This window comes from Crocuta crocuta, unplaced genomic scaffold (assembly GCF_008692635.1).
Source record: "Crocuta crocuta isolate KB4526 unplaced genomic scaffold, BGI_CrCroc_1.0 scaffold111, whole genome shotgun sequence".
NCBI classification, from domain to species: domain Eukaryota; kingdom Metazoa; phylum Chordata; class Mammalia; order Carnivora; family Hyaenidae; genus Crocuta; species Crocuta crocuta.
In genome coordinates this window covers 958,610-982,607 of record NW_027527611.1, presented here as the reverse complement: position 1 = coordinate 982,607, position 23,998 = coordinate 958,610, and the positions used below count along the sequence as shown (strand labels likewise).

At 38.6% G+C, this 23,998-nt stretch overlaps 1 protein-coding gene across 1 annotated transcript in view; it reads right to left on the bottom strand.

Moving 5' to 3' along the window:
• Positions 1–23,998, bottom strand: part of CSMD1 (CUB and Sushi multiple domains 1) — a 1,564,948-nt gene that overhangs the window by 1,332,611 nt on the left and 208,339 nt on the right. The window contains exon 3 of the mRNA XM_077771883.1: positions 6,196–6,308. Within this exon, the coding sequence (XP_077628009.1) occupies positions 6,196–6,308 (113 nt within the window). The remainder of the gene's footprint in view (positions 1–6,195; positions 6,309–23,998) is intronic.

Below are 23,998 nucleotides of genomic sequence, written 5' to 3'. Positions count from 1 at the left end.
CCTCAACCTCCTCTTGCTTCGACGTTCCTAAAGATGGTAATTTGTTTTGCTCCATACTCTTGTATATGATTCTCCCTCACTCAGAAAGATCCTTCTAGCACCTGTCTTCCTGGAGAACTTCTGTTCAGTGCCTCATCCAAGGAGGGCATTGGACACATGAGGTTTCTAAACACGTCATCTGAAATAGAGCCCAAGCATCTATCCCGTAATTACCTGTACTTGGACCCCAAGGGCAGCTGACCTTCCCTATCTGCCTGACCTTGCCAATCACCATCCACTCTCTATGCTCCATTGAATTCATCCATTTTCTCCTTCACTATGGCCTCAGAACAATACCCTTCTTCTCATCTTTGTCTTCCTATCACTTAGCTCAGCACTGGGTCTCTGGGAGATGTTCAGTGAATGCTTAGTTAATAAATGAGAGAAAGAATGGATGAGCACATCTGTGTGGCCATTTGTATCACCACATACACATTCTCTGGTGTATATACACACGTGCGTACATACACATGTATACAATATACAGATGGGTATGTATCTGTATATGTACATATGCAAACACGTAATTCTCTGTATGTATACACACATGTATAAATGCGCTCACGAGCGGAGTGTGCATTTGCACACGTGTACACAAATAAACTTAGTTATATGAGAGGATATGTGGGGAGTGGTTAAGAATCGCAGCTTCAGGAAACAGGTAGACTTGTGTTTACTCTCTGCTTTCAGAATTTTGTAGCTATGAGGTAAACTAAATTACTGTAAGTTAGGACCTCATTTTCTCTACCTGATGATATTAGGTAACATTACTTCACTTATAGGAATCTTGTGAGACTTTAATAAGAAAATCTATGCAGGCGTTTATACCATACTACACACACGTGTATCGCCTATCTATCATCTGTCTACCCACAGACATACATACACCTTAGGAAGCAGAATGTAATGCTATACTTGATAGAATTAATACTTTTAAGACAAAAAAAAAACTTGGAAAAGAACAAGTCCTTTAGAAGAGCATTTTATAACCCAGGGGAGCCTCTTAAACTATCTTCATGGGCAACAGTTTTTTCTCATTCCAACTAATGAACTGTTTTGTATGAAACACAGTTTCCTGCCACAAGCAAATGTTTACTATTTAGTATGTCAAATTCCTCCCCATTATATCGCCAGTACTTGTTTCATTCAAATAGATTCTGATGCTTTCTGATTCTTATAGTTCATGCATAAAATGTAAACCCGGTGTATTCAAAGATGGGACCTTGGAAAGCTGAGGGAAAGGCTGAGTCTTTAAAATCAGTATCTTGTGATCAAAATCTATGACTGCCTACATTTGTGGTTAACAAGTTTCCCTTTCCACCTACCGTGTCAGCTAGGATTTTTAAAGAAATCTTAAAGAGACTCATTCCCCACCATTTATCAATTTTGCTGTAAGTAAGAATCCAGTATAACCTTCCTTCTGGAACCAAACATAAATATCCATGCCAAATTATGCATATGATTTTCATTCTGATTTATTTAAAACATTTGCTGTCCCATAGATAAGAAGTATTTGCTAATCGTTCAAAGAAAATTTGGTTCCCAACCAATGTAACTATGCTACATGTTTGAAAATTGCTGTATACAAGGAAACTATTCATTCTAGTGAGTACACATTGGACTCATTAATTTGAACCATAGAGCTGATGTTTTCTACCCAATTTCTATTTCACAGAAAATACAGAATTATTGGGGCACCTGGGTGGCTTAGTCGGTTAAGCGTCCGACTTTCACTTAGGTCATGATCTCGCGGTTCGTGGGTTCGAGCCCCATGTCGGGCTCTGTGCTGACTGCCAGCTCGGAGCCTGGAGCCTGTTTCAGCCTGTGATTCCCTCTCTCTCTGGCCCTCCCCTGCTCACGCTGTCTCTCTCTCTCTCTCCTAAAAATAAATAAAACATTAAAAAATTTTAAAAAAAAGAAAATACAGAATTATTAAAAAACAAACAATGTCCACGAAGGCAAAAATATCTAAAAATGTCCACCTGCAAAAATATCTAAAAAGTCAACCTGAATTATGGCAAATGATTTGTGAAAACTACATTTTTAAAAATTTAATCAAGAATAAAATGATTAAATGTCAGCCTAAAAAATTATGGAACAGTCTGTGAAATATCTGAATGATGTCCAGGACAAAAACAAACATGTGTATTAATGAAGGAAAAGCCATGTAAAAATAAATCAGACTTCAGAATCAAAATAACTAAAATGTCAGGTCGAAGACGATTTATCATATATTCACAAGTGCTTCTAATATTTTATTTAATTTGCCACTAATAACAAAAAAAAAATAGAATTAGAAGCATCTTGGGGCACCTGGGTGGCTCAGTCGGTTAAGCATCCCACTTTGGCTCAGGTGTCTGAGTTACTAAGTTGGAGCCCCCGTCGGGCTCTGTGCTGACAGCTCAGAGCCTGGAGCCTGTTTCAGATTCTGTGTTTCCCTCTGTCTCTGCCCTCCCACGCTCACACTCTGTCTCCCTCTCTCAAAAATAAATAAATACTGGGGGCACCTGGGTGGCTTAGTCGGTTAAGCGNAAAAAAATTTAAAAAAAATAAATAAACATTAAAAAACTAAGAAACAGAGGCATCAAAAAACTAGAAAGAAATAGAGGCACTTCCTTTTAAAAAGTGGAAAAAATAAGAAGAGTGATAGAGTGACAGGTCTGCTGGGCACAGTCTCCAGTTTACATGTCGCCATATCGACTTGTTCTCCTCGTCCTCAAGTCAAATGACTGCCGTGTGGTACCATGAATCTTTGTTGTTACATAATATTTGCTATGTTTTGACCGGCCGTGTTAATTTTCTGATTTCCTAAATGATATTTTTCTTAAGTCATATATAACCTTGATGAAAAAAATGAATATTTCTTTTTTAGTAATTGAAATCTCAGTGAAATACAGTTGGCAAATAGAGATCTCTGCTTAAATTCTACTTATATATATACTGCTCCAATATTGGGCAAATTTAAGAGTTCTGATAGTAATCCATGTCATTGTAATTTTGCGTGTAGTCCGATATTTTCTGTTATAAACTTACCAAAAAATGATGCAATTTCTTTCATTTATTGTAAAGAACAATGTTCAATTATGAGACAAGCAAATGTAATATTACAAAACATTCTATTAAATTGGTAACTTCAATTATATTTTGTATTTGTGTGTTGAAATATGTTGATTTCATCAACGGTCTACAAGTTTACTAAGACCCTGAAAGTCTCCGTACTTAGAGTGTCAATTACTGCAGATAAGCAGTGTTACTGTGAAATTTATAAATATTTCCATTTAATTTCCAGGGTTAAATTCAGTGACTGAATGCATTAATTAGAATTTTTAAATTATTGTTTTCATACTCATTATGTAGTATAATATTTCCATGCATGAATAACAATTTATGTAAATGCCTATCCCAAATTACTGCCAGAAAAGTACAAAGTTCAGTGCCTGGATTAAGCCTGTTATCAAGGTGATTCTGTCGAGAGAGATTTTAAAAGTTTCAAAGACTTTCTCCAGTTGAAGCAAAGGTGCTTAAAGTAAAAATCTGATTATCATTCTGGTAAGATTAATTAGAATTAGAATTAGAAAATATAGTACTAGTTTAAGACTGCCAAGTATTATGTTTTTGAACAAGCTGATCTAGTGTTTTATATCTAAATTAAACTTCCTTTAGTGGTCTTGGATAAGACATTCAAATTTTATTTTATGATTTGGTTTATATTAATTATGTGATGGACGGCATCACCAAAATAAAAATTCATGGGAAACAAGGAACCCTGAATCCCTCAAAGGATTCAATGTTCTGGTGGCTCCAAAAAAATGTTTAGATAATATTGTGACCATTATCACTGGCTCTGCTTTATATTTTATTGAATAGATATGTTTGTATATTTTATGCAGTATCAGTATGTTTACTAAAATCTCACTTTCTCCAGTGACATTGCCTCCAGCTAAATCTAATTTGGCTCTGGGCACTTAGGCTGCTGATGAAGCAGTGGGTGCCATAGTGAAAGCTTCACTCTCTTCTAGATCCATTCTCCAGTCTATAGTCCTCTGTTGAGGCTACAATTAACTTTATTTCTCATGATAGGACACATTGATTTTCTCAGGAGACCTTTAAACTCATAGAGAAATATTTTGAAATAGAGATGTTAAATATTATATAGAATTTTGGTTGGGCTGACAGAGCACTTTTTAATGCAGTATCTCTTTTTTCTTTCTTCTTTTTTTTTTTTTTTGCCTTCCAAGAAAAAGGCTTGTGTCCGCTTGTAAATATCATCAGACTACATTATAATGTCATTATTTAAAATATAAATTTCAAAAAGAGCATGTCCACATAGCAACGGTTTTAAAACACACATTTAACTTAGCTCCGGGTCCTGTTCACTTTTCTACTCATTTTATAAAATAGCTCCTAAGTGTTTTTTCCAACAGAGACAATCTCCCCAATCCTGCGTTAGATACAGCGACGACCAGCAATACCAACAAAAATAGCCCGGAAGAGTCAAGAGAATTATTCATGTGACCAACCTTCAACACCAACCAAGTTCCTACAACATTTACCTTAGGAAATGGAGCCAAATGTAATATTAAAGTGCCAACTTTGTCAGGAAGGAGAGGACACCTGGCAAGCTTCCTGAAATACTGAAGCATTATCAACCTTCTGAGCAAATGTCAGATATGTTGACCGGACAAGGTAACTTCACAGGCAGCTAGGAGAGGGTGCCTCGGAAATGCTTTCATAATGGTGAGCGAAAAAGAAATTATGTGAAGTCAGTGTATGTGGGAGGTGGAGGTGTACACAGAAGTAAAAGTTAATAATAGCACCTATCAACCTGAAGTCAGCTTGCTGCTCTTCAATAGTAAATTATTCCCTGATAGTAATAGACTTAAACACCTTCAGGTATATTAAATATAATGATGCTACTTTATATTATATATATAGTATATAAGTATATGTGTATAATATATATGTATGTAATATATCTATATATGTAATATATAGACAGATATGTATGTAATATATTTATAACATATAAATGCAGTGCCCTGAAAGATACTGCAGTAAGAATAGTAAACAATCCTAAATGTCATTCTATCCAAAACTTTAAATAAAAGGATAATCTGTTTATATATCTGTGCAAAGAAGACATGCTACCCTTACGTTTTCTGATAAGTGTACAATAGCTAAGTTCAACTGTGTAAAGCACATGTAGATTTTATCTTTCTACAAAGGGTGTTTCTTCTTTTCCCAAGTGCCCTGAATACTCCAAATAAAAACATAGGCAGATGTGAGTAACCCAGAACAGCAGCCTAAGTAAATGGGGTATGTCATAAATAGGGATTTGCCGACAGCCCTATCCAAGTCTATTTTCAATTCACAGGCTCTGGAGTTTATTCATGCCACAAATAACAGTACCTGTGTTACCCATGAAAGCAAATCTTGAATACTTCTGTACAACAAGACTAAAACACATGCACCTCAGCATTTACGCTCAGAGTATTACTAGAGTAATTTCTTAAAACTGAACGCCTGAAGCAATCATCTTTACTATTTCCTCTCTCAAAGGTTGAACTCTCATCTTTTCAAAATTTCTGTCCCAAAGTAGCTCAATGATACCAAGACTCCAAAGGACACAAAGGCACAAACTCTGAAAACACAAGCAAAATCCTCATGCCTGGCAATGACCAAACAGTAAAACCAAAATAATCTCAACTAAAATTTCAGCTTTGACAAGAAAGACTCATGGCATGGAATTTTCTTTAATTAAGCACTAACAGCATTATTGGCCACCAAAAATTTTAAGAAAACACTTCTGAATTAAAAATGATTTTTTCTCAGAAAAGCAGTCCTCCTAATTAGTATTCAAAATTTTCAAAACTTCTCTGCTACGTGTCAAAGGAAAACCACGTCTCCAATTAAAAAGAGCATTTCCAATAGAGGAAAATTGTCAACACATGTTTTGTGCTGGAAAATTCGGCAATTATAGTAGACAGTGTTCTGCAATCATCAATATATAAATCCCTAACATAAAAATCAAATGTTTATAACATCAAACCACCTCTAAAATAGCAGCTTATATTTGCTTTAGAATCTTTAATCCAGAGTGGCAGATATGAGATCGTGCGGACAGTATGTATGTGCAGAGCACATTAAATGTCCTACCTTCATACAGGGCTTTGAAACCTTGGGCACTCACAGCGAAGTCTGTCGTAAACCACAGCGTGAGGATAGAGCCTGTGCTCACTATTGAGGACGGCAGCTGAAATCCCGATAATCTAAATGACAGAAAACACATGGACATAGTTAAAAAGCAGAAATTTGTTATTCAAGCTTATTTGATGATGTCATTGTATTTCTCCTTTCCCTGTGTTACGGTCACAAAACCATTACACGTCTCATACCCAAGGTGTTGCCAGGTGATTGAAATTAAGCATGTGTAAGTAACAGTTTATTTAAACAATTTTGGCAAAAATTCTTCCTTGAAGGAATTGTACAATGCGTCAGACAGAGAACTTAATGCAAAGTCATCCTTGTACATGCTACATGACAAAATAGGATTTTGCGCATACTTTGTTATTTTCCTCTTAATTTGTTAGATGGTGGCTTGTCACATCTCGTAGTCAATATGCCTATTCTTAATATCTGTGCCAAATAAATCAGAGCTTTCTTGAAAAGAAAACATACTGGTCACTGTATAATACACAGAAATCAATTACTCCCTTGAGCAGAGGTCAAATGAATTGATTTTAATGTTTGGTTTTCAAGACAAATCTTTTGGATTCTGAGGCATGCTTTTCACCTATCACTAGGTTTAGATATATTTAGAAATTTTAATGAGGATAAAGTCAGCACTCTGAATGAGTGAACTAGTATAGTAATGTATACTTTATGCATAATGCATTATAAAGTCACAGGTTTCCGAAAGGCCAAAGAGATGCTTCATCAGTTCATATTTTACCTGAAGTTTGCTAATTAAGTAGCTTGTCTCTAAATATGTGATTTAGTATAGTCTGAACACAAATCTCTGATTCCAGAAGGAGTAAGCCTGAACGTCCACTCCTTCCTCATAGAGAAATTCTGGCTTGCCAGTAGGTCTATGGAATGAAATACCTAATTCCAGCTGCTGTAGGTTTTGGAATCAAACTAGAAACTTGTTAGGGAAAAATGAAGGACAATGATCGCCAATCACTAAATAGCACACTTGCAAATGCCCATGGATCGAAGAGGAAATCTCAAAGGAAATTCAAAAAATACATCAGGATGAATGAAAATAAAAAGACATGATATCAAAAGTTAGAGGACTCAGGTTAAGTGCTGAGAGGGAAATCAATAGTATTAAAATATATACTATAAAAGCAGAAAACATTAGAAAATAGGGAAATAGACCTAAAGCAAAGAGGAGGCAAGAATACAAGATAAATGCAGAAATCAAAGAAATTGACAACAGAAGAACAACAGAGAAAAATAATGAAACAAAAGTTAACTCTTAAAAAGATCAACAATATTAACAAACATCTAGCAAGGCTCACACAAAATGTGAGGGGAGGAGGTAGCAGATACATCACCTAATATCAGGAATAGAAGAACAAATATGACGAGACAGCACACAGACATAAAATACTAAAGGAATACTACAAAAAAATGCACACGTAAATTTAACAACTTGCATGAAATTTCTATAAAATGTACACTTGCCACTTCCTATAAAAAACACAAACCACCACAGGTTTCTGAATACAAAATAGAAAATTTGAATAACCCTGTAACTATTAAAACTTCCCCAAAATAAATCTCCGGGGCCAGGTGGTTTTATAGGAGAATTCTTCTTCTATGGGCTGAATGTTTATGTCCCCCAAAAATCATATATTGAAACCTAACTCCCAAGCTGGTGATATTTGGAGCTGGGAACTTTGGGTGATAAGGTAGGAGCAGAGCCCCCTTAATGGGGTTAGCCCCCATATTAAAGAGGCTCCAGAATCTCTTTAATGTGCCACTTCTGCCCTGTGCGGACACAGCAAGATCTTCCTCTGGTGTGAGGAAGCCCTCACACCAGACACCAAATCACCTGTAACGTGATCTTGAACTACCCTGTCTCAAGAACTGGGAGAAGTAAATCTGTGTTATTTACAAGCCACCTTGACTATGCTATTCCGTTATACACACTTAGATATCTACCCAAGTGCACTAAGATATCTAACCAACATTTGAAAAATTGACACCGATTTGACAGTCTCTTCCAGAAAACAGAAGTGGGTGGCAACGTCCTTAATGTATTTTATGGCACTAATGTTACCCTGAACTACGGACTGAATGCTTGCCCCTAAAATTCATATATTGAAGCCTTACCTCTCAATCTAATTGTATTTGGAGGCAGGGCTCTTAGGAGATAATTGATATGGAATATGGGGTGGAATATGGAATATCTTAGGAGATATGGATATGGTCATGGGGTGAGGTCCTAATCTGATACGATTGGCGGCTTCCTAAGAGGAACAGAAAGAGATTCCCCTTCTGCCACCAACATGCTTTCCTTAGCACAGGCCATGTGAGTACATGGAGGGCAGGCAGGGGTCTGCAAGCTAGAAGAGTCCTTGCCAGAGCCTGAGGATGCTGCACCCTGATACCACACCTCCAACTTCCAGAACTGTGAGAGAATATAGTTCTGTCCTTTAAGCTCCTCAGTGTATGGTATTTCATCGTGGGAGCCCAAGCTAAGCTATCCCTATACCAAAACCAGACAAAACCTTTACAAGCAAAGAAAACAACAGACCAGTAAGAACTCTCACATATATATTCATATATATGAATTCATATATGAATATATATATATGAACATTTTTAACAAAGAGCTAATAGAAGCAATATACAATAAGAATTCTCCAACATAACCAAGCAGTGTTTATTCCAGGGATGTAAGTAGGGTTCAATATCTGAAAATCGATCAATATAATCTGCCAGCATGACAGGCTAAAGAATAAAATCATAAGATCATGATACTCTGTGTAGAAAAAGTACTGCACATACTTAAACACCCAATCATGAGAAAACCTTCCAGTAAAATATGAATAGAGGAAAACTCCCCCAACTTGACAATGGGTATCCAAAAAAACCTACAGTTAACATGATACTTAATGGGGTAAGACTGAATGATTCCTTCTAAGACTGAGAACAAGGCAAAAATGTCTATTCACACCACTTGTATGCAACACTGTGCTGGAAGATCTAGCCAGAGCAGGAAGCCGCCTGGAGAAAACAAATGCATACGGACCAGAACATAAGAGATAAAACCGCGCCTCTTTGCAGAGGACATAATTATCTGCATAGATGATGAAGAGTCTGTAAGAAGTATTAACTCTTGGAGCTAATACTTGAACAAGCACAGAGGATACAAACAAACATACACAATTCCGTTGTATATCTGCATTCTAGAATTGAACACACAGACATCAAGGTTAATTATTACAAGGCCATTTATAATCATTCAAAAAATACTCAGGTATAACAAACCAGGTACAAAACTCTATTCTCATACTGTGCTATGGAGGGGAAAGAAACCAGTAAGAAACAAAACAAATGGAGAAACATACCATGCTGACAGGAAGCCTCGATACTGTAAAGATATCAATTCTCCCCAAATTGATAAACAGGCTTAACACTATTTCTATCAAAATCCCAACAAGGTTTGTTGAAGATACAGGCAAGATTCTTCTAAAATGGGTATGGACAGTTCCCAAACCTCAATAGAAATAGCTTACATAATTTCAAAAAAATTAACAAACTTAGACTACTCATTTTCTTTCTTTTTTTTCAGTTTATTTCTTTGAGAGAGAAAGAGACAGCATGAGTAGGGAAAGGGCAGAGGGAAAGGGAGAGAGAGAGAATCCCAAGCAGCTTCTGTGCTGCCAGGTCAGAGCCTCACATGGGATCTGAACCCACAAAACTGTGAGATCATGACCTGAGATGAAACCAAGAGTTGGATGCTTGATGTACTGAGACACTCAGGTGCCCCCAAATTACTCATTTTCAAGACTCGTTTTATAAATTAAGTGACCAAGATTGTGTAGTACTGGCAAATGAACAGATCCATACAGTAATGGATGAGAATAGAAAACCCCAAAATAGACTGACATAAATACGTTCAACTGATTTCAAGGCGCTAAGGCAATTTGGTGGAATAAAGATAACCTTTTAACAAATGATACTTGAATAAATAGATGTCCACAGACAAAAATAACAACAGCAAAAATAAGCCTGTACCTAAATGTAACACCTCATATAATAATTAACTCAATATGGACCATGGACATGAATATAAAACTATAAAAATTTTAGAAAAAAAATCATAGAGGACAATCTAGGAGTAGCTGAAGAATTCCTAGACTGGCCACCAAAAGCATAATCCATAAAAGGAAATAGTGACAAATCAGATTTCATAACAATTAAAAAAAACTTTTTTTTTTTCAAAAACAAAGAGTGGATGAAAAGACATGCTAAACACTGATAGAAAGTATGTGTAAACCACATATCTGATAAAGGATAAGTGTCTAGAATATATAAAGAACATTAAAGACGACCCAACAGTGAAACAGCAAACAATCCAATCAGAAAGAGAAAAAGGACATAAAGAGTCACTTCATGTGAAACAATATAGAGATGGCAAGTAAGTACATGAAAAGATTCTCAACATCATTAGCCATTAGCGAAATGCAAATTTCAGAATGGCTCAACTAAGAAGTAGTGACAGTAGCAAAGCTGGAAAGAATGTGGAGAAAATGGATTGTTCTTTTTTTAAAAATTACTTTTAATGTATATTTAATTACTTTTTGAGAGAGAGAGAGAGACAGAGCACAAGTCAGGGAGGGGCAGAGAGAGAGGGAGACACAGAATCTGAAACAGCTCCAGGTTCACAGCTGTCAGCACAGAGCCCAACGTGGGGCACGAACCCTCAAGCCATGAGATCACAACCTGAGCTGAAGTCAGATGCTCAACTGACTGAGCCCCCCAGGTTCCCCTTGATTGTTCATATATCATTAGGTGGCATGATCACTTTGGAAAACAGTGTGACAGCTGCTTAAAAAATTAAATATGTACTAACCAAGCATTTGCTCTCCTCGACATTTACCCCAGAGAAATGAAAATTTATGTTCACAGAAAACCTGCACACAAATGTCTATGGTAGCTTCCTACTTAATAATCAACAATTGGGAAATGTAGTAATTAAAACGGTATGGCACAGGTAAAAAATACACACATAGGTCAATGGAACAGAGTAGAGTCCAGAAATAACCTCACAATTAGGTAGCCGATTAAACTTCAACAAAGGAGGCAAGAATATACACTGGGGAAAAGACAGTTTCTTTAACAAATATCACTAGGAAAACAGGACAGCTACATATAAAACTGGACCACTTCCCTATACTACACACAAAAGTAAAATCAAAATGGATAAAAGATCTACACATGAGGCTCCAAATCACCAAACTCCTAAAAAAAATAGGCAGTAATCTCTCTGACATTGACCATAGTAACATTTTTCTAGATGTGTCTCCTAAGGCAAAGGAAACAAAAGCAAAATTAAACTATTGGGACTGCACCAAAATAAAAAGCTTTTGCACAGTGAAGGAAGCCAGCCTCAAAACAAATAGGCAACCTAGTGAATGGGAGAAAATATCTGTCAATGATATATTCCAGAAGGAGTTAATATTCAAAATATATAATAAACTTATACAACTTAACACCAGAAAAGAAACTGATTAAAACATGGGCAGAGGACCTAAATACACATTTTTCCAAAATCTAAATACAGATAGCCAACAGACATGAAAAGATGCCCAGCATCACTAATCATTAGACAAATGTAAATTAAAACCACAATGGGGGGCTCAGTCAGTTAAGCTACTGACTTCAGCTCAAGTCATGATTTCATGGTCTGTGGGTTCAAGCCCCGCATAGGCTGTGTACTGACAGCACAGGGCCTGGAGCCTGCTTCGGACTCTGTGTTTTTCCCTCTCTCTCTCTGTCCCTCCCCTGCTCATTCTCTCTCTTCTTCTCTTTCCCTCTCTCTCTCTGTCTCTCACAAATAAATATTACACACACACACATACACACACACACACACACACCCCACCTTACCCCTGTCAGAATAGTTATAATAAACAAGACAAAAAATAACAATATGGAGAAAAAGGAGCCCTCATGCACTGTTGGTGGGGATGTAAATAGATGAAGCCACTGTAGAAACAGGAAACAGAGATACATCATAAAAGTTAAAATAGAAATGACATATGATACAGCAATTCTACTACATTTACCAGAGAAAACAAAAACACTAATTTGAAAAGACATATGCACCCCTATATTTGCTGCAGCATGGTTTACAATAGCCAAGATATTGAACCAACCCAAGCGCCCATCGATAGATTGGGGGGGGGGATAAAGAAGATGTGGTGTATATACATCTAAGTGTTTAAGTGTGTGGCACAACTATACCATGGACTTTTGCACAGTCATAAAAAAAAAGGAGAAAATCTTGCCATTTGTGACAACTTGGATCAACCCAAAGGATGTAATGCTAAGAAAAATAAGTCAGAGAGAGAAAAACAAATGCCATATGATTTCACTTATATGTAAAATCTAAAAAAGAAAACAAAGAAACAAATAAGAAACAGACCCATGAATCAAAGAACAAACTCATGGTTGTCAGGGGAGAGGGAAGTTGGACAAAATGGGTCCAGGGGAGAGGGAGGTACAGACCTCCAGCTGTGGGATGAATAAGTCATGAGGGAAGGACGCAGCACAGGGACTCTGGATAATGGCGTTGTGACAGCGTCCTCTGGTGACAGATGGTAGTGCATTTGTGCTGAGCAGAGCATCATACATAGGCTTATCAAATCACTGTGTTGTACACCTGAGACTAATATAAGAGTTGCATATCAACTCTACTTCAATTTACAAAAACGAAATAAAAGACTGGAAAAAACTTAAAGCTGGAATAACTTCAAGCTGAATGGTTCACAAACTAGGGGACACCTATATCACGTATTGCTGTTTGGCAACAGAGACATGAACTCTCGATGGCAGCCCCTGGACTAGTCTCCAGAAAATCATGCAGAGTGAAAACACACACAGTCAACGCCCAAAAGGTTACATATGATTCCATTTGTAAAGCATTCTTGAAATGGCAGTATTGTTGAAAACAAGAAAAGAGTTTTTGCAACCAGGAATGAAGAGGTGGTCAAGGTAGAAGGGAAGCGCGGGCTGCTATGTCAGGGCTAACATGAGGAATTCTGCAGTGCATGACGCTGCAAAGTGCTCCGTGTCTCCACCAATTCAATGTCAAGGTTCTGTAGTGTCAGCGTCCTACGGTTTTGCGAGAATTATCTTTGTGAGAACCGGGTACAGAGTACCCAGAACCTCCCTGTGTTATTTCTTATGACTGCATGGAAATCTAGAATTACCTTAAAGAGTTTAATAAAACAAAAGATTGGAGGGTTTGGGACTGAGAAGCGGTCAATAAAATATTAACAGAATGGACGGTCAATAAAATATTAACAGAAATGAAAATAATCAAAGTCGTAAAAAAAAGAAAAAAGTATTTAACAACAAAACATTCGCTCATTAGGTTCCAAAAATAAATTCAATAAAAATAGTTGTACATTATTTCAGTTAGTGATAGTCCATTCTGAAATTTTAAATATGTATTAGCATAAGCGTAGATATCACATAATGTGGTAGCACTTTAAAATAAACACAGACTTCTGTTTTCTTTAATGAGTTTCATAAACAATTGTGATTTTGAAAGGTTATAGTCAAACAGTATTAGCTCAAAAAAAAAGAGGTCACAAGATGCTAAGAGTTATAAAAGCAACATTATATGACTACCTTTTGAGAATTTTGGGAAGTTCAGCATGCACAATTGTTGATTATCTATAGATAGATAGATAGATAGATAATGATATATATATATATATACACATATAACTGACACCCTCAGTTTGTTCTCTGTATTTAAGTCTCTTACAGAGAACCCCTGAGTTTTCATCTTATTTTTCCTTCCCTTCCTCTACGTTCATCTGTTGTGTTTCCTAAATTCCACGTAGGAGTGACATTGTTTAGCTCAGCATGATACACTCTAGTTCCATCCATGTTGTTGCAGATGCCATGATTTCATTATTTTTGATCACTGAGTAGTATCCATTGTGTATATCTACCATATCTACTTTATCCATTCATCAGTCATCTCTCCATCACACCAGCTGAGCAGTGTAGTGAGTGAGGAATATTACGAACGGCCACTACTCACACTCCTCCGTTTCCCTGAAAAATTTCTGTTGAGAACACTCTTCACTGTGTCACTTACATTCTTTCCACACGAACCCTAGGGACTAATTTTATTGTTACCTAACTTTCTCTGAGGAATACTTGTTCTTATGAACAAGAGGTCCATTTTTAACACCCAGTAAATCATGGAGCTATTCAAGTATTTCTTTTAGTGCGGAATTAAAAATGAACAAAGAAAGAGACAAGAAACAAACAACTCAGAGCCAAATTTGTGGCCTTTCCTAAGCAATATGTGAATTTGGAGAGTAACCTCATTCCAAACTGCATACATTTGTATCTCTTTTAATTCTTTTCTTGCTGCCGACCAGGTATCTCTCTATCTCGGTAAGCCACTTTAATTCTGGCTATAGATTAATAAAGCGATATTAGTCAATGACAGCAAGCAAGAAAGAAAATAAGATCTGTTTTACTAGCCCTCTTTCTGTCAAACCCAGTCGCCTACCACCATATACTCTTCTTAGTACCCTACGGCTCAGAATATTGGGATTTCAGAGGATGAAGGTTATAACATATTTAAACCACTTGGAGATGGGATGAAAATCAAGTCACAAATACGTAGGGTCCATCTGTCTATGGGATCTATTCTGCCCTGCATTTGCCTAAAGAGACTAACGCAGGCTCTGCTACTACCAAACTGGAAGTGCCATTCGAGGGTCCATTTCACGCAGATAAGCCTACCCCTGACGTCCATGCCACGGTCCCCCCTGGAGAAAATAACCCTATTATCCCTATTCAAAGAATTAGGTTTTTTTGCCGGGCACCCTGGCTGAACTATTTGCAGGAAGAAGAGAATAATTAGGAAGAGGTGGGGTGTGAGAACAGTCACAAGAAATTCATTTTGTTCTCAGTAAAAAACAAAGCGTCACTAATTTTGGTCCAGGTACGCCTCTCTCTTTCTCTCCAGTTTTTTCCAGCTACATCTCTGGTGTCCTATAAAATGTCATTTACTATATTTTCTGGGACTGGGAGAAATTCATTCCCGTCTCACATCCAGCAATCTGGGGAAATGACAGAACATGCCTGTCGAAGCTGAGTGACGTGAGGTAAAGCAGGGGACATGGAAGTGGCCGCACGTCCATTCTCGGTGGCTGTCCCCTCAGCAGAAATAGGAGTTTCAGAATTGAATAACTTTATTCCTTTCCCACCTCTCAAGAAATTACTAGGATGAACTGCATGTAGAAATGGATCCTGAATATTTCTACTCTGGTATCATTAAAGATATTCAAATCACTGAGTGCAGTGGAATAATCTTGAATATTAGATGTGGTAGTGGTTATTAAAAAAAAAAAAAGCAGCAGCAACTCAGTAGAAAGCTAAGTCGAAGCAGATGACTGGTATGAGTGTAGTTTATTTCACAGAAATTAACGAGCAAGTTATGACTCCATCAAACAGACGCTCACTCCCAAATTACACACTGTACATACTGCAGAATCTATAGTGTTTGTGATTTCAAAATGTCAAATATCTTTAAAACTACAGTTTAGTTAAAATGTCAAGTGAATGCTTTAAGTAAATTAGAAAAGAAAAGATCACTGACTTAAATCTTCTCTCTGCAAACGTAATTGCTTGAAAGAAAATCTCTGCAAAGCCAAAAGCTGCCGAAATCACATTAATACTCCATAATTGATAACATCACATTTCATACCATATGCCAGTGTGGATATCCTCATAATATACCTTATAAAAGGAAAAAATAAAACTTGGCCACACAATAGGAGTAAGATTAGAATCATACCCTAAGAGTTAGCAGTGATCTAAGAGATTAATGTATCTTAAATTAATTTCCTCAGAAAGTGTCTCAGTGAACCGCCGCCTGAGGCTTGTGTGAATACATGCAAGACTGGGAAGGAAGGACCCCACAAAGCAGTTAATTACACTATTTGATAATGTAGATTTTTAGTAATCCATCTCTCTCCGTGGTGCTCAAGTATCAGACCTACTACTATTACTTTGAAGAGTTTTCATGCCACAGAATAAAATACGAGGCATTGTGCTTTTAAAAGGATCCATTGTATGGTTATTATTATTTTAAGGTTTAGTGTCTCTAGTTGTTTCATCACAGTCTGAACATGACTGTATGTTTAGCTGGAAGCACACTGCTGGGTAATGAGAATGCATTTTTTGTTCATTCAAAATATTTCCTGGACATCTACCGAAGTCATATTCAGGATTAACACATTTAAGGCATTCAGGAAGCTTATAAGTGAAGGACAAAAAAAGACATGGGATATTCCAGAAGTAAATGAGAATAATGCACATAGAAGTATCATAGCAGCCACATTTGATGGAGGGGATACGGTGATATATATCAAGTTCTTGGTAACCATAGAATGTTCAGCAAAATATGAAATTCATGATGGTCTCCAATAACCACATTACTTCCTTTTTAGTGTTTAAAAAAAAACAATGCAGGAACTCAAACAGGTAGATATCACCCCTAAATTTAAAAAGGTATGCAGGGCCACCTGAGTGGCTCAGTCAGTTAAGTATCTGACTTCGGCTCAGGTCATGATCTCACGGTTCATGACTTTGAGCCCCACATCAGGATGTGTGTATCCTGTTTTGGATTCTGTGTCTCCCTCTCCCTCTACCCCTTCCCACTTCCTGTCTCTCTTTTCCTTAAAAATAAACATTTATTTTTTTAATGTCTTTTATTTATTTCTGAGAGAGAAAGAGACAGCATGAACATGGGAGGGTCAGAGAGAGAGACACACACACAGAATCCGAAACAGGCTCCAGGCTCTGAGTTAGCTGTCAGCACAGAGCCCGATGTGGGGCTCGAACTCACGAACTGTGAGATCATGACCTGAGCCAAAGTCGGACGCTTAACTGAGTGAGCCGAGGCGCCCCTAAAAACAAATAAACCCTTAAAAAGGCATACATTAGAGTTTTAAAAATAAGTGTTTTCCAAATCTTCACATGATTACATAATAATTATATTGCAAGGTGACAAAACTGCCTCTAAATAAGATGAACTATTTTTTAATAGAAACAACAATCTTACAGTCACCTATAGATATGGCAGAAAGACTGGGACTAATTTCGGGGTGACATATCCTTATGTTGGTTAATAGGAAAACAGGGCACACTGTTGGTGTATTTCTTAGTTTTATGTTTCCAGCTACAAGGCATGTGGTGTTAACATGTGATGTTAACTAATTATTTGCTGAAAGATATCCAATGTTATCATGCATTAGAATGTTTCTGAGGTGCAGGTTGTTATCCAAAGTTATCTAATGTCATGCATTAGAATGTTCCCAAGCCTGTGGGTACAGGAGAGCATTCTGTTTTAGAGCAGAATTTTAAAGTAGGAAGTGGCATTGTTAGATGTCAGTGATTTCCGCTCTTTATCTCATGAGACAAAGAAACGATGATGAGAGAGACTCGATGACTTGGTCAGAGCCAGGTGCACATGTAAAACTGAGCCCATCTTCCTTCCAAGACAGTGGTTTTACCGCTTAGCCCTTTCAAAGTGACTTGTCCAGTGGGATAAAGATTTAAAATGTTCATTTATTTTCTCTTCTCCACCCTGCTTCCCCCCTTCCCCCCACACACTGGACATTCTTCTTCTCAGAATGTAATGAGCAAAAAAATCAAGTTCATGGCTTTCAAACAGACTCCTGAAACTCAGAGCTTCAACAGCTCTGTGTATTGTTTAAAAGGTCAGGGCTTAAGCCTCATGTCACAAACAGTAAATCTGAAGGAATAGAGGATCATCCCCCCTCCTTAGAGACTTGACCATGGTTTCCTGGTGTAGGACAAGCACAATTTGGGAAGCAAGAAGTGAGCTGGAACATGGGTGCGTCCCTGAGAGAACTGATGTGGACAGAAGAACCCTGTGAGGCTGATTGCTGTGACGGGTGAAGCCCTGTGAGGTGGCTGCCCTCGGGAAAGGCCCCTCACGCCAGCACAGAACAGGAGTCGGAGATGTCCGTGCAAGGGCAGCAGGGTGTGTCTAAGTTCGAACCGCTCATGACGACACGGCAGAGTGCAAGAGCGAGCCATCTCAAGACAGCAATCCCGGGTGCCTGGGTCAGGTGTCAGACTCTTGATCTCAGCTCAGGTCTTGATCTCACAGTCCACGAGTTCAAGCTCCGGATCGGGCTCTGCACAAACAGTGCAGACCTTGCTTGAGACTCTCTCTTTCTCAAAATAAAATAAATGAATAAACTTATAAAAAGATTCTGCAACCCAAGAGAGGCAAAGAAGCTTTTCCTTCATGGCCCTGGGTATACGAGAACACATGACTAGTGAGGACAGCTTGGCCTCTCTGGGAGTCTGTCCAGCCACTCCTAACAAGAACCTGCAGGTGTTACATCTCAGGTTGGGTCAGGAGAAGGCAGACAGCAGGGGCCCCTTTTACTCTTGGTGCTTCGGGGTCATACAGAAGCTTTGGATTTCGATACCATCTAGGAAAGGTCACACACACACACACACACNACACACACACAAACATACTCACCCTTTCCTACACACACACACACACACACACCCCTGCACACACATCCACACTGAAATGACAAAGTCTACCTAGACTTGACCAAATGAAAATTTCTGCCCTCACTCAGAAAGGAATCTGTGTAGAAATTACTATAAAATCCAATTAAAGAAAGTATGTTATGATCACATCTTACCTTTTGACCTTTCAAAATAATGCCTATTTATTTTTCTTTTCTGCTCAACACATCATTCATTTCTAACAATTAAGATAAAATATGCAAATCAATTCAGAGTAAAGATTTCAACTACACACTTTTATTGTAACATATAGACCATAAATATACACATGCAAGCTGTTATGTAATTCTGTTGCTAAAATCTATATGTTGGGTTTTAAACTCAGGGACCATCGGTTTATTTAATCTTTCTTGGTCAAAGACTGAATTAAACAGCTTTTACTTTAAGATTTTCAAAATGTTTTGGGTCTGTGATATGTCAGAAGATTGGCTCAGCTGCAAAGATATTCGAAGAAGCTACTGTACTTGCCTGTTATTGTACTTTACTTGGTCAAATACTTTATTGTCACTGTCATTGAGAAATTAAAGCTTCAAGTCTTGTTTTTGCATTAGACAATCCCAAGTGCAGATACGGTGCGTGTCGGCTGCCTTTCTCCCCTTGACAAGCTCTCGTCACATTTATTTGCGTCGGGATTGATTCAGGAACAAGAATGCAGTTTATCATCTGGTTTTATTACTTCATCCTAGCCCGACACAGAGTTTCCAATAATACTAAGTTGCGATTATTAGTAGGTCACGAGAGTCTAGAGGCAGAACATTTTGTAAAATCCTGCCTTTACAAGAGCCTAAGAAAAGATTTCACGCTCACCTGCTCTCCGCACACTTGACGACAAGTAATAGGACAGAACCCGGAGAGCAATCACTTTCACAAAGGAAGATCAGGGCATCTCATAGTTAGACAACTACTTCTCATCCAAAGGGTCAAGACATCGCCTGTGGTCTAGTGCTTATTAGGAATTAAGTCACTCTAGGTAGCTTGTTATCTGCCCGTTAAGTGATAACACAGAAGGAATACCCTAAGTCATTTACTGGTGCCATCTTGAAATAATTCTCCATACTAACTTCAGGAATAAAGAAATCCTACGTCTAGCAGAGATATGTATTTACATCTACATATCTAAGGATGAAGGGACATATACCATTGCAATTACGTATTTTCCTGTAAGAAGCTAGAAAGTGAACTCATAATTCATTTGACAATGTGCATATGTTCAAGTTGCCTTAAGCAGGATACATGTTCCAGAAAATTCAGTGATTTTCCCATCTATGAAGATGGACATGTATATGATTTACAGAGCTCTTAAAAACAAGAATTGAAAAGAACACACTCACACATGCACACAGTCAATGACATAAGGTATATTTAACTTTCTTATCTGAAGTTCTGCGTGAGAGACAGATTTCGCTCCCTAAAAGGATCATATCTCTCACGTTAATGTATTTGATTACATTTTGAAAATGTCATGGTATTTCTAGCAGCCTTCTTGATAATGAGAATACTCTGTCCAATCTATCCTGGTAACTTTGGTTCCATTCCTTTTCTTTTTTTTTTTTTTTTTTAAGATTTTGTCTGTCTGTCTTTGTTTTTATTTATTTTTGAGACAGAGAGAGACAGAGCATGAGTTGGGGAAGGGCAGAGAGACAGTGGGAGACACAGAATGTGAAACAGGCTCCAGGCTGTGAGCTGTCAGCCCAGAGCCCGACATGGGGCTCAAACCCACAAACCGTGAGATCATGACCTGAGCTGAAGCTGGACACTCAACCGACTGAGCCACCCAGGCGCCCCGACTCCATTCCTTTTCAAAAGCTCTGTGTGTGCGTACCTGCGGATGTATGCGTGCACACACATACATGTACATATGGACACAGTATAGCTCTAGTGAACGAGAGGACACCAACCTCCCTGGCGTCAAACTGTTTTATAAAGAGTGCACGAGTTTGACTCTCCCCCTATTCCTTCAAGCGATTCCAAAAAATAAAGGGATTATTGTAATTTGCTTTATAGAATCCAAGTCAGATCAGAGAGTTGAGAAAGAGTAAGACTGACTTCACTGCAGAGGACTGGGCAGGCAATGAAGGAGGCCAGGTATAGGCTAGACATGAGAAAGGAATGAGGAACACAGGAGGGGCCTCGGCAATGGGTCCCCCTCGGGCTGGACCCATGGGTCAGAAGGAAAGGAAGCCCAGGAAGGCAGGAACATGCTCCCTGTGGTCCTTGGTCACTCCAGGAGGCCCCCGGAGGGGTCTGCAGCCCAACCGTTAAAATATCCCCAGGACCCTCTCCCTTCAGAGAGAGAATAAGGGAAATCTTCCTCCCTTATTACGAATAAACGAATAAGGGTATAATACAAAATCATGGAATTATTTTAATGGTACTGATTGCTCTGGTTAGAGAAGGCGGCTCTGGGCAGAACTAGCCAGTGTGCCCCGCTCTGGTCTGCCAGTGCTACGGGGGACTAACTTGTAAGTCTAATGCCACCTTTTCCCCAGGAGTTACGCACAGGTGTCTCACATGGCACTAAGTACTTTGGAGGAAAAACGTTCTAAAATCACATGTCTTGTTTTGGTGTCTAGTACTTTATAAATCAGCAATTAAAGCACGGCATCTTTTTTAACTTACACCTTGTCTTCCTCAGAGATTTATGCCATAATAATAATAATAATAATTAATAATAATAAGGCTTCCGAGCTTTACACATACTACTCACTGCTCACATCCCAGTTACTTAGTGGGTTATTCTTCCCAGGACCCTGAGCGGACTCTCATTTGCTCACGCTGACTTCGTACACTTGGTATATACCTTATCGCACTATTAAAACTCCCGAGGGAGTTCGCTGTCTCCCCAAGCCCTATGCCAATAAAAGTACCTCTGGAAAAAAAGGAATACATTTTCCCCAAATTGCATTCTAAACAAATTTGCCGAGAATTAATTCCACTGATCCTCTCTCTCCAGCAATGCATCGAGTTATTTTGAGAAAGTTATTTCATAATTACAGAGTCTGTAAAACACTACTGGAAACAAGAATCTAAGCAGATTTTGCCCCCGAGCATGAAGGAACATCCTCTGGATGTGACTTTATTGTGACAGTAGAAACAGCATCATTTATAAATAACATTGAAATAGTAACAGCATTTTCTCCGCTTGTAAGTACGACTGTTTAGTACTTTACTCCACTGCTCTCCTCCTCGACTCTGGAGCCTTCTGTGCTATTAACACCATCTCCACCTGAGGGATAAGGATCTATAAATTGTCTTTCTAGTACAAAATCCATTAGGAGGATTTTTCCATCAAGATCTTTTCAATCTGTTTCCCCCCAGATAGTCTGCATTTCCACGTTAGGATGTTAGATAAGCCCTGGGTTAGCCAGAATATCTCGCAGCGTTCCTGCTTTATTTTCTCATCTGAGGGGCAGTGTATTCAATGCTCATCGAACACACAGCGTGCCCGTGAACCACGAGCGGAGGCTCCCTTTGGGCCCCCAGTTTGCGAGTGACGGGGTGAGACAATCATGTAGAGTTTCTCTGAGTCTCAGTCATATTAGGAAAATCACTCAAGGGCCTGACAAAAGATGTGTACAGTATTTATTTTACGGTGATAGCTGACAAAGAATAATTTGAAATTGAGATTTCCTTCTTGATTGTGAACCTAACTGCTGTAAAATTGAAATTCAAACCCAGTAGTTAGGTGGAATACACTGCATTTAACGTTACACATGGATACACCCATACAGAGGGAGGGAGGGAAGAAGGGGGAGAGAGAGAGAGAGAGAGAGAGAGCGAGAGAGAATGAAGCAAAAAAGAGATCAAGGATCCATGGGAGGAGGGGAGAGAAAGAAAGAGAGAGAGGCTTTTGAACTCCTGACTCTAAGCACACACCAGCCCCATGCCAGCCCTTTCTGTGACCCTTCCGCTGTAACTCCATAGCGTTACAGTCGACGCTACCTAGACGACGGTCGGAAGCTACCGGAAGGGAGGAAAACAAGAGAGACACAGGAGAATCGGGGCATCCTGACACAGAACTGAAGAATCTCTTCGAACACTTTGGAAAACCAAGGTTTTTAATGAGTCTGGTTAGAAACACCGTAGGTGCCTGTGGAGCTCATGAAGTACCCAGGCAAGAGAAGGTACACGGGAGAGTGGATTTACGATTTCTCCGGTGGAATTAATACAATTCATATGTACTTTTTGTATACTTTTTAAATTTCTGAGGGGCCCCTGGGTGGCTCAGTTGGTTAAACATCCGACTCTTGATTTCAGCTCAGGTCGTGATCTCAGGGTTCGTGTGTTTGAGCCCCGCATCAGGCTCTGTACTGACAGCACAGAGCCTGCTTGGGACTTTCTTTCTCCCTCTCTCTGCTCTTCTCCAGCTCATGGGTGTGCATGCTCGCCTGCTCTCTCTCTCTCTCTCTAAAAAACTAAATTAAAAAAAATTAAATTTTCCTTTAAATAAATAAATAAAATACTTGAATCTTTCGTAATGATTGTTCAAAAAGGAATTGTTTCAAATGAACATTGTATTTTTTCAAAGACTATATAATGATCTTATATGAATACACACTTCCTCACTTACCTGATGAGTTCTCTGAACTGTGAGAACATCTGCAGGGCTTTGGTAAATTTCACCAACTACAACAGACCCAGACAGGATGAGAATCTAGAAATGTTGCCTGTTCAGAAAAGAAATCAGGGCGCCTGGGTGGTTCAGTCGATTGAGCAACTGACTTGGGCTCAGGTCATGACCCCATGGTTCTCAACCCCCACATCCTGCTGTCCACACAGAGCCCACTTCAGATCCTCTGTCTCCCTCTCTCTCTGGCCCTCCCCCACTTGTATTCTCGTTCTCTCTCTCTCTGTCACAAAAATAATAAATATTAAAAAAGAAAAATCATTTGTTGTAGGAATAAAACGTGAGTAGTAATTACTTTGAAAAACTTGGGAAAACACCTGGAATACAACAGTTTCACCGAATGGCTTAGCGGAGAACAGAAGCTCACAAGGACCTAGTCCATTTCTTGCTGGTAGCTGCTGTCCGGCCAGAGCTCGGCGGGACTGAAATAATGTAGTCAAAGGACTGAAGGCAGAATTCCCTGCCCTGACTCTGAACAAG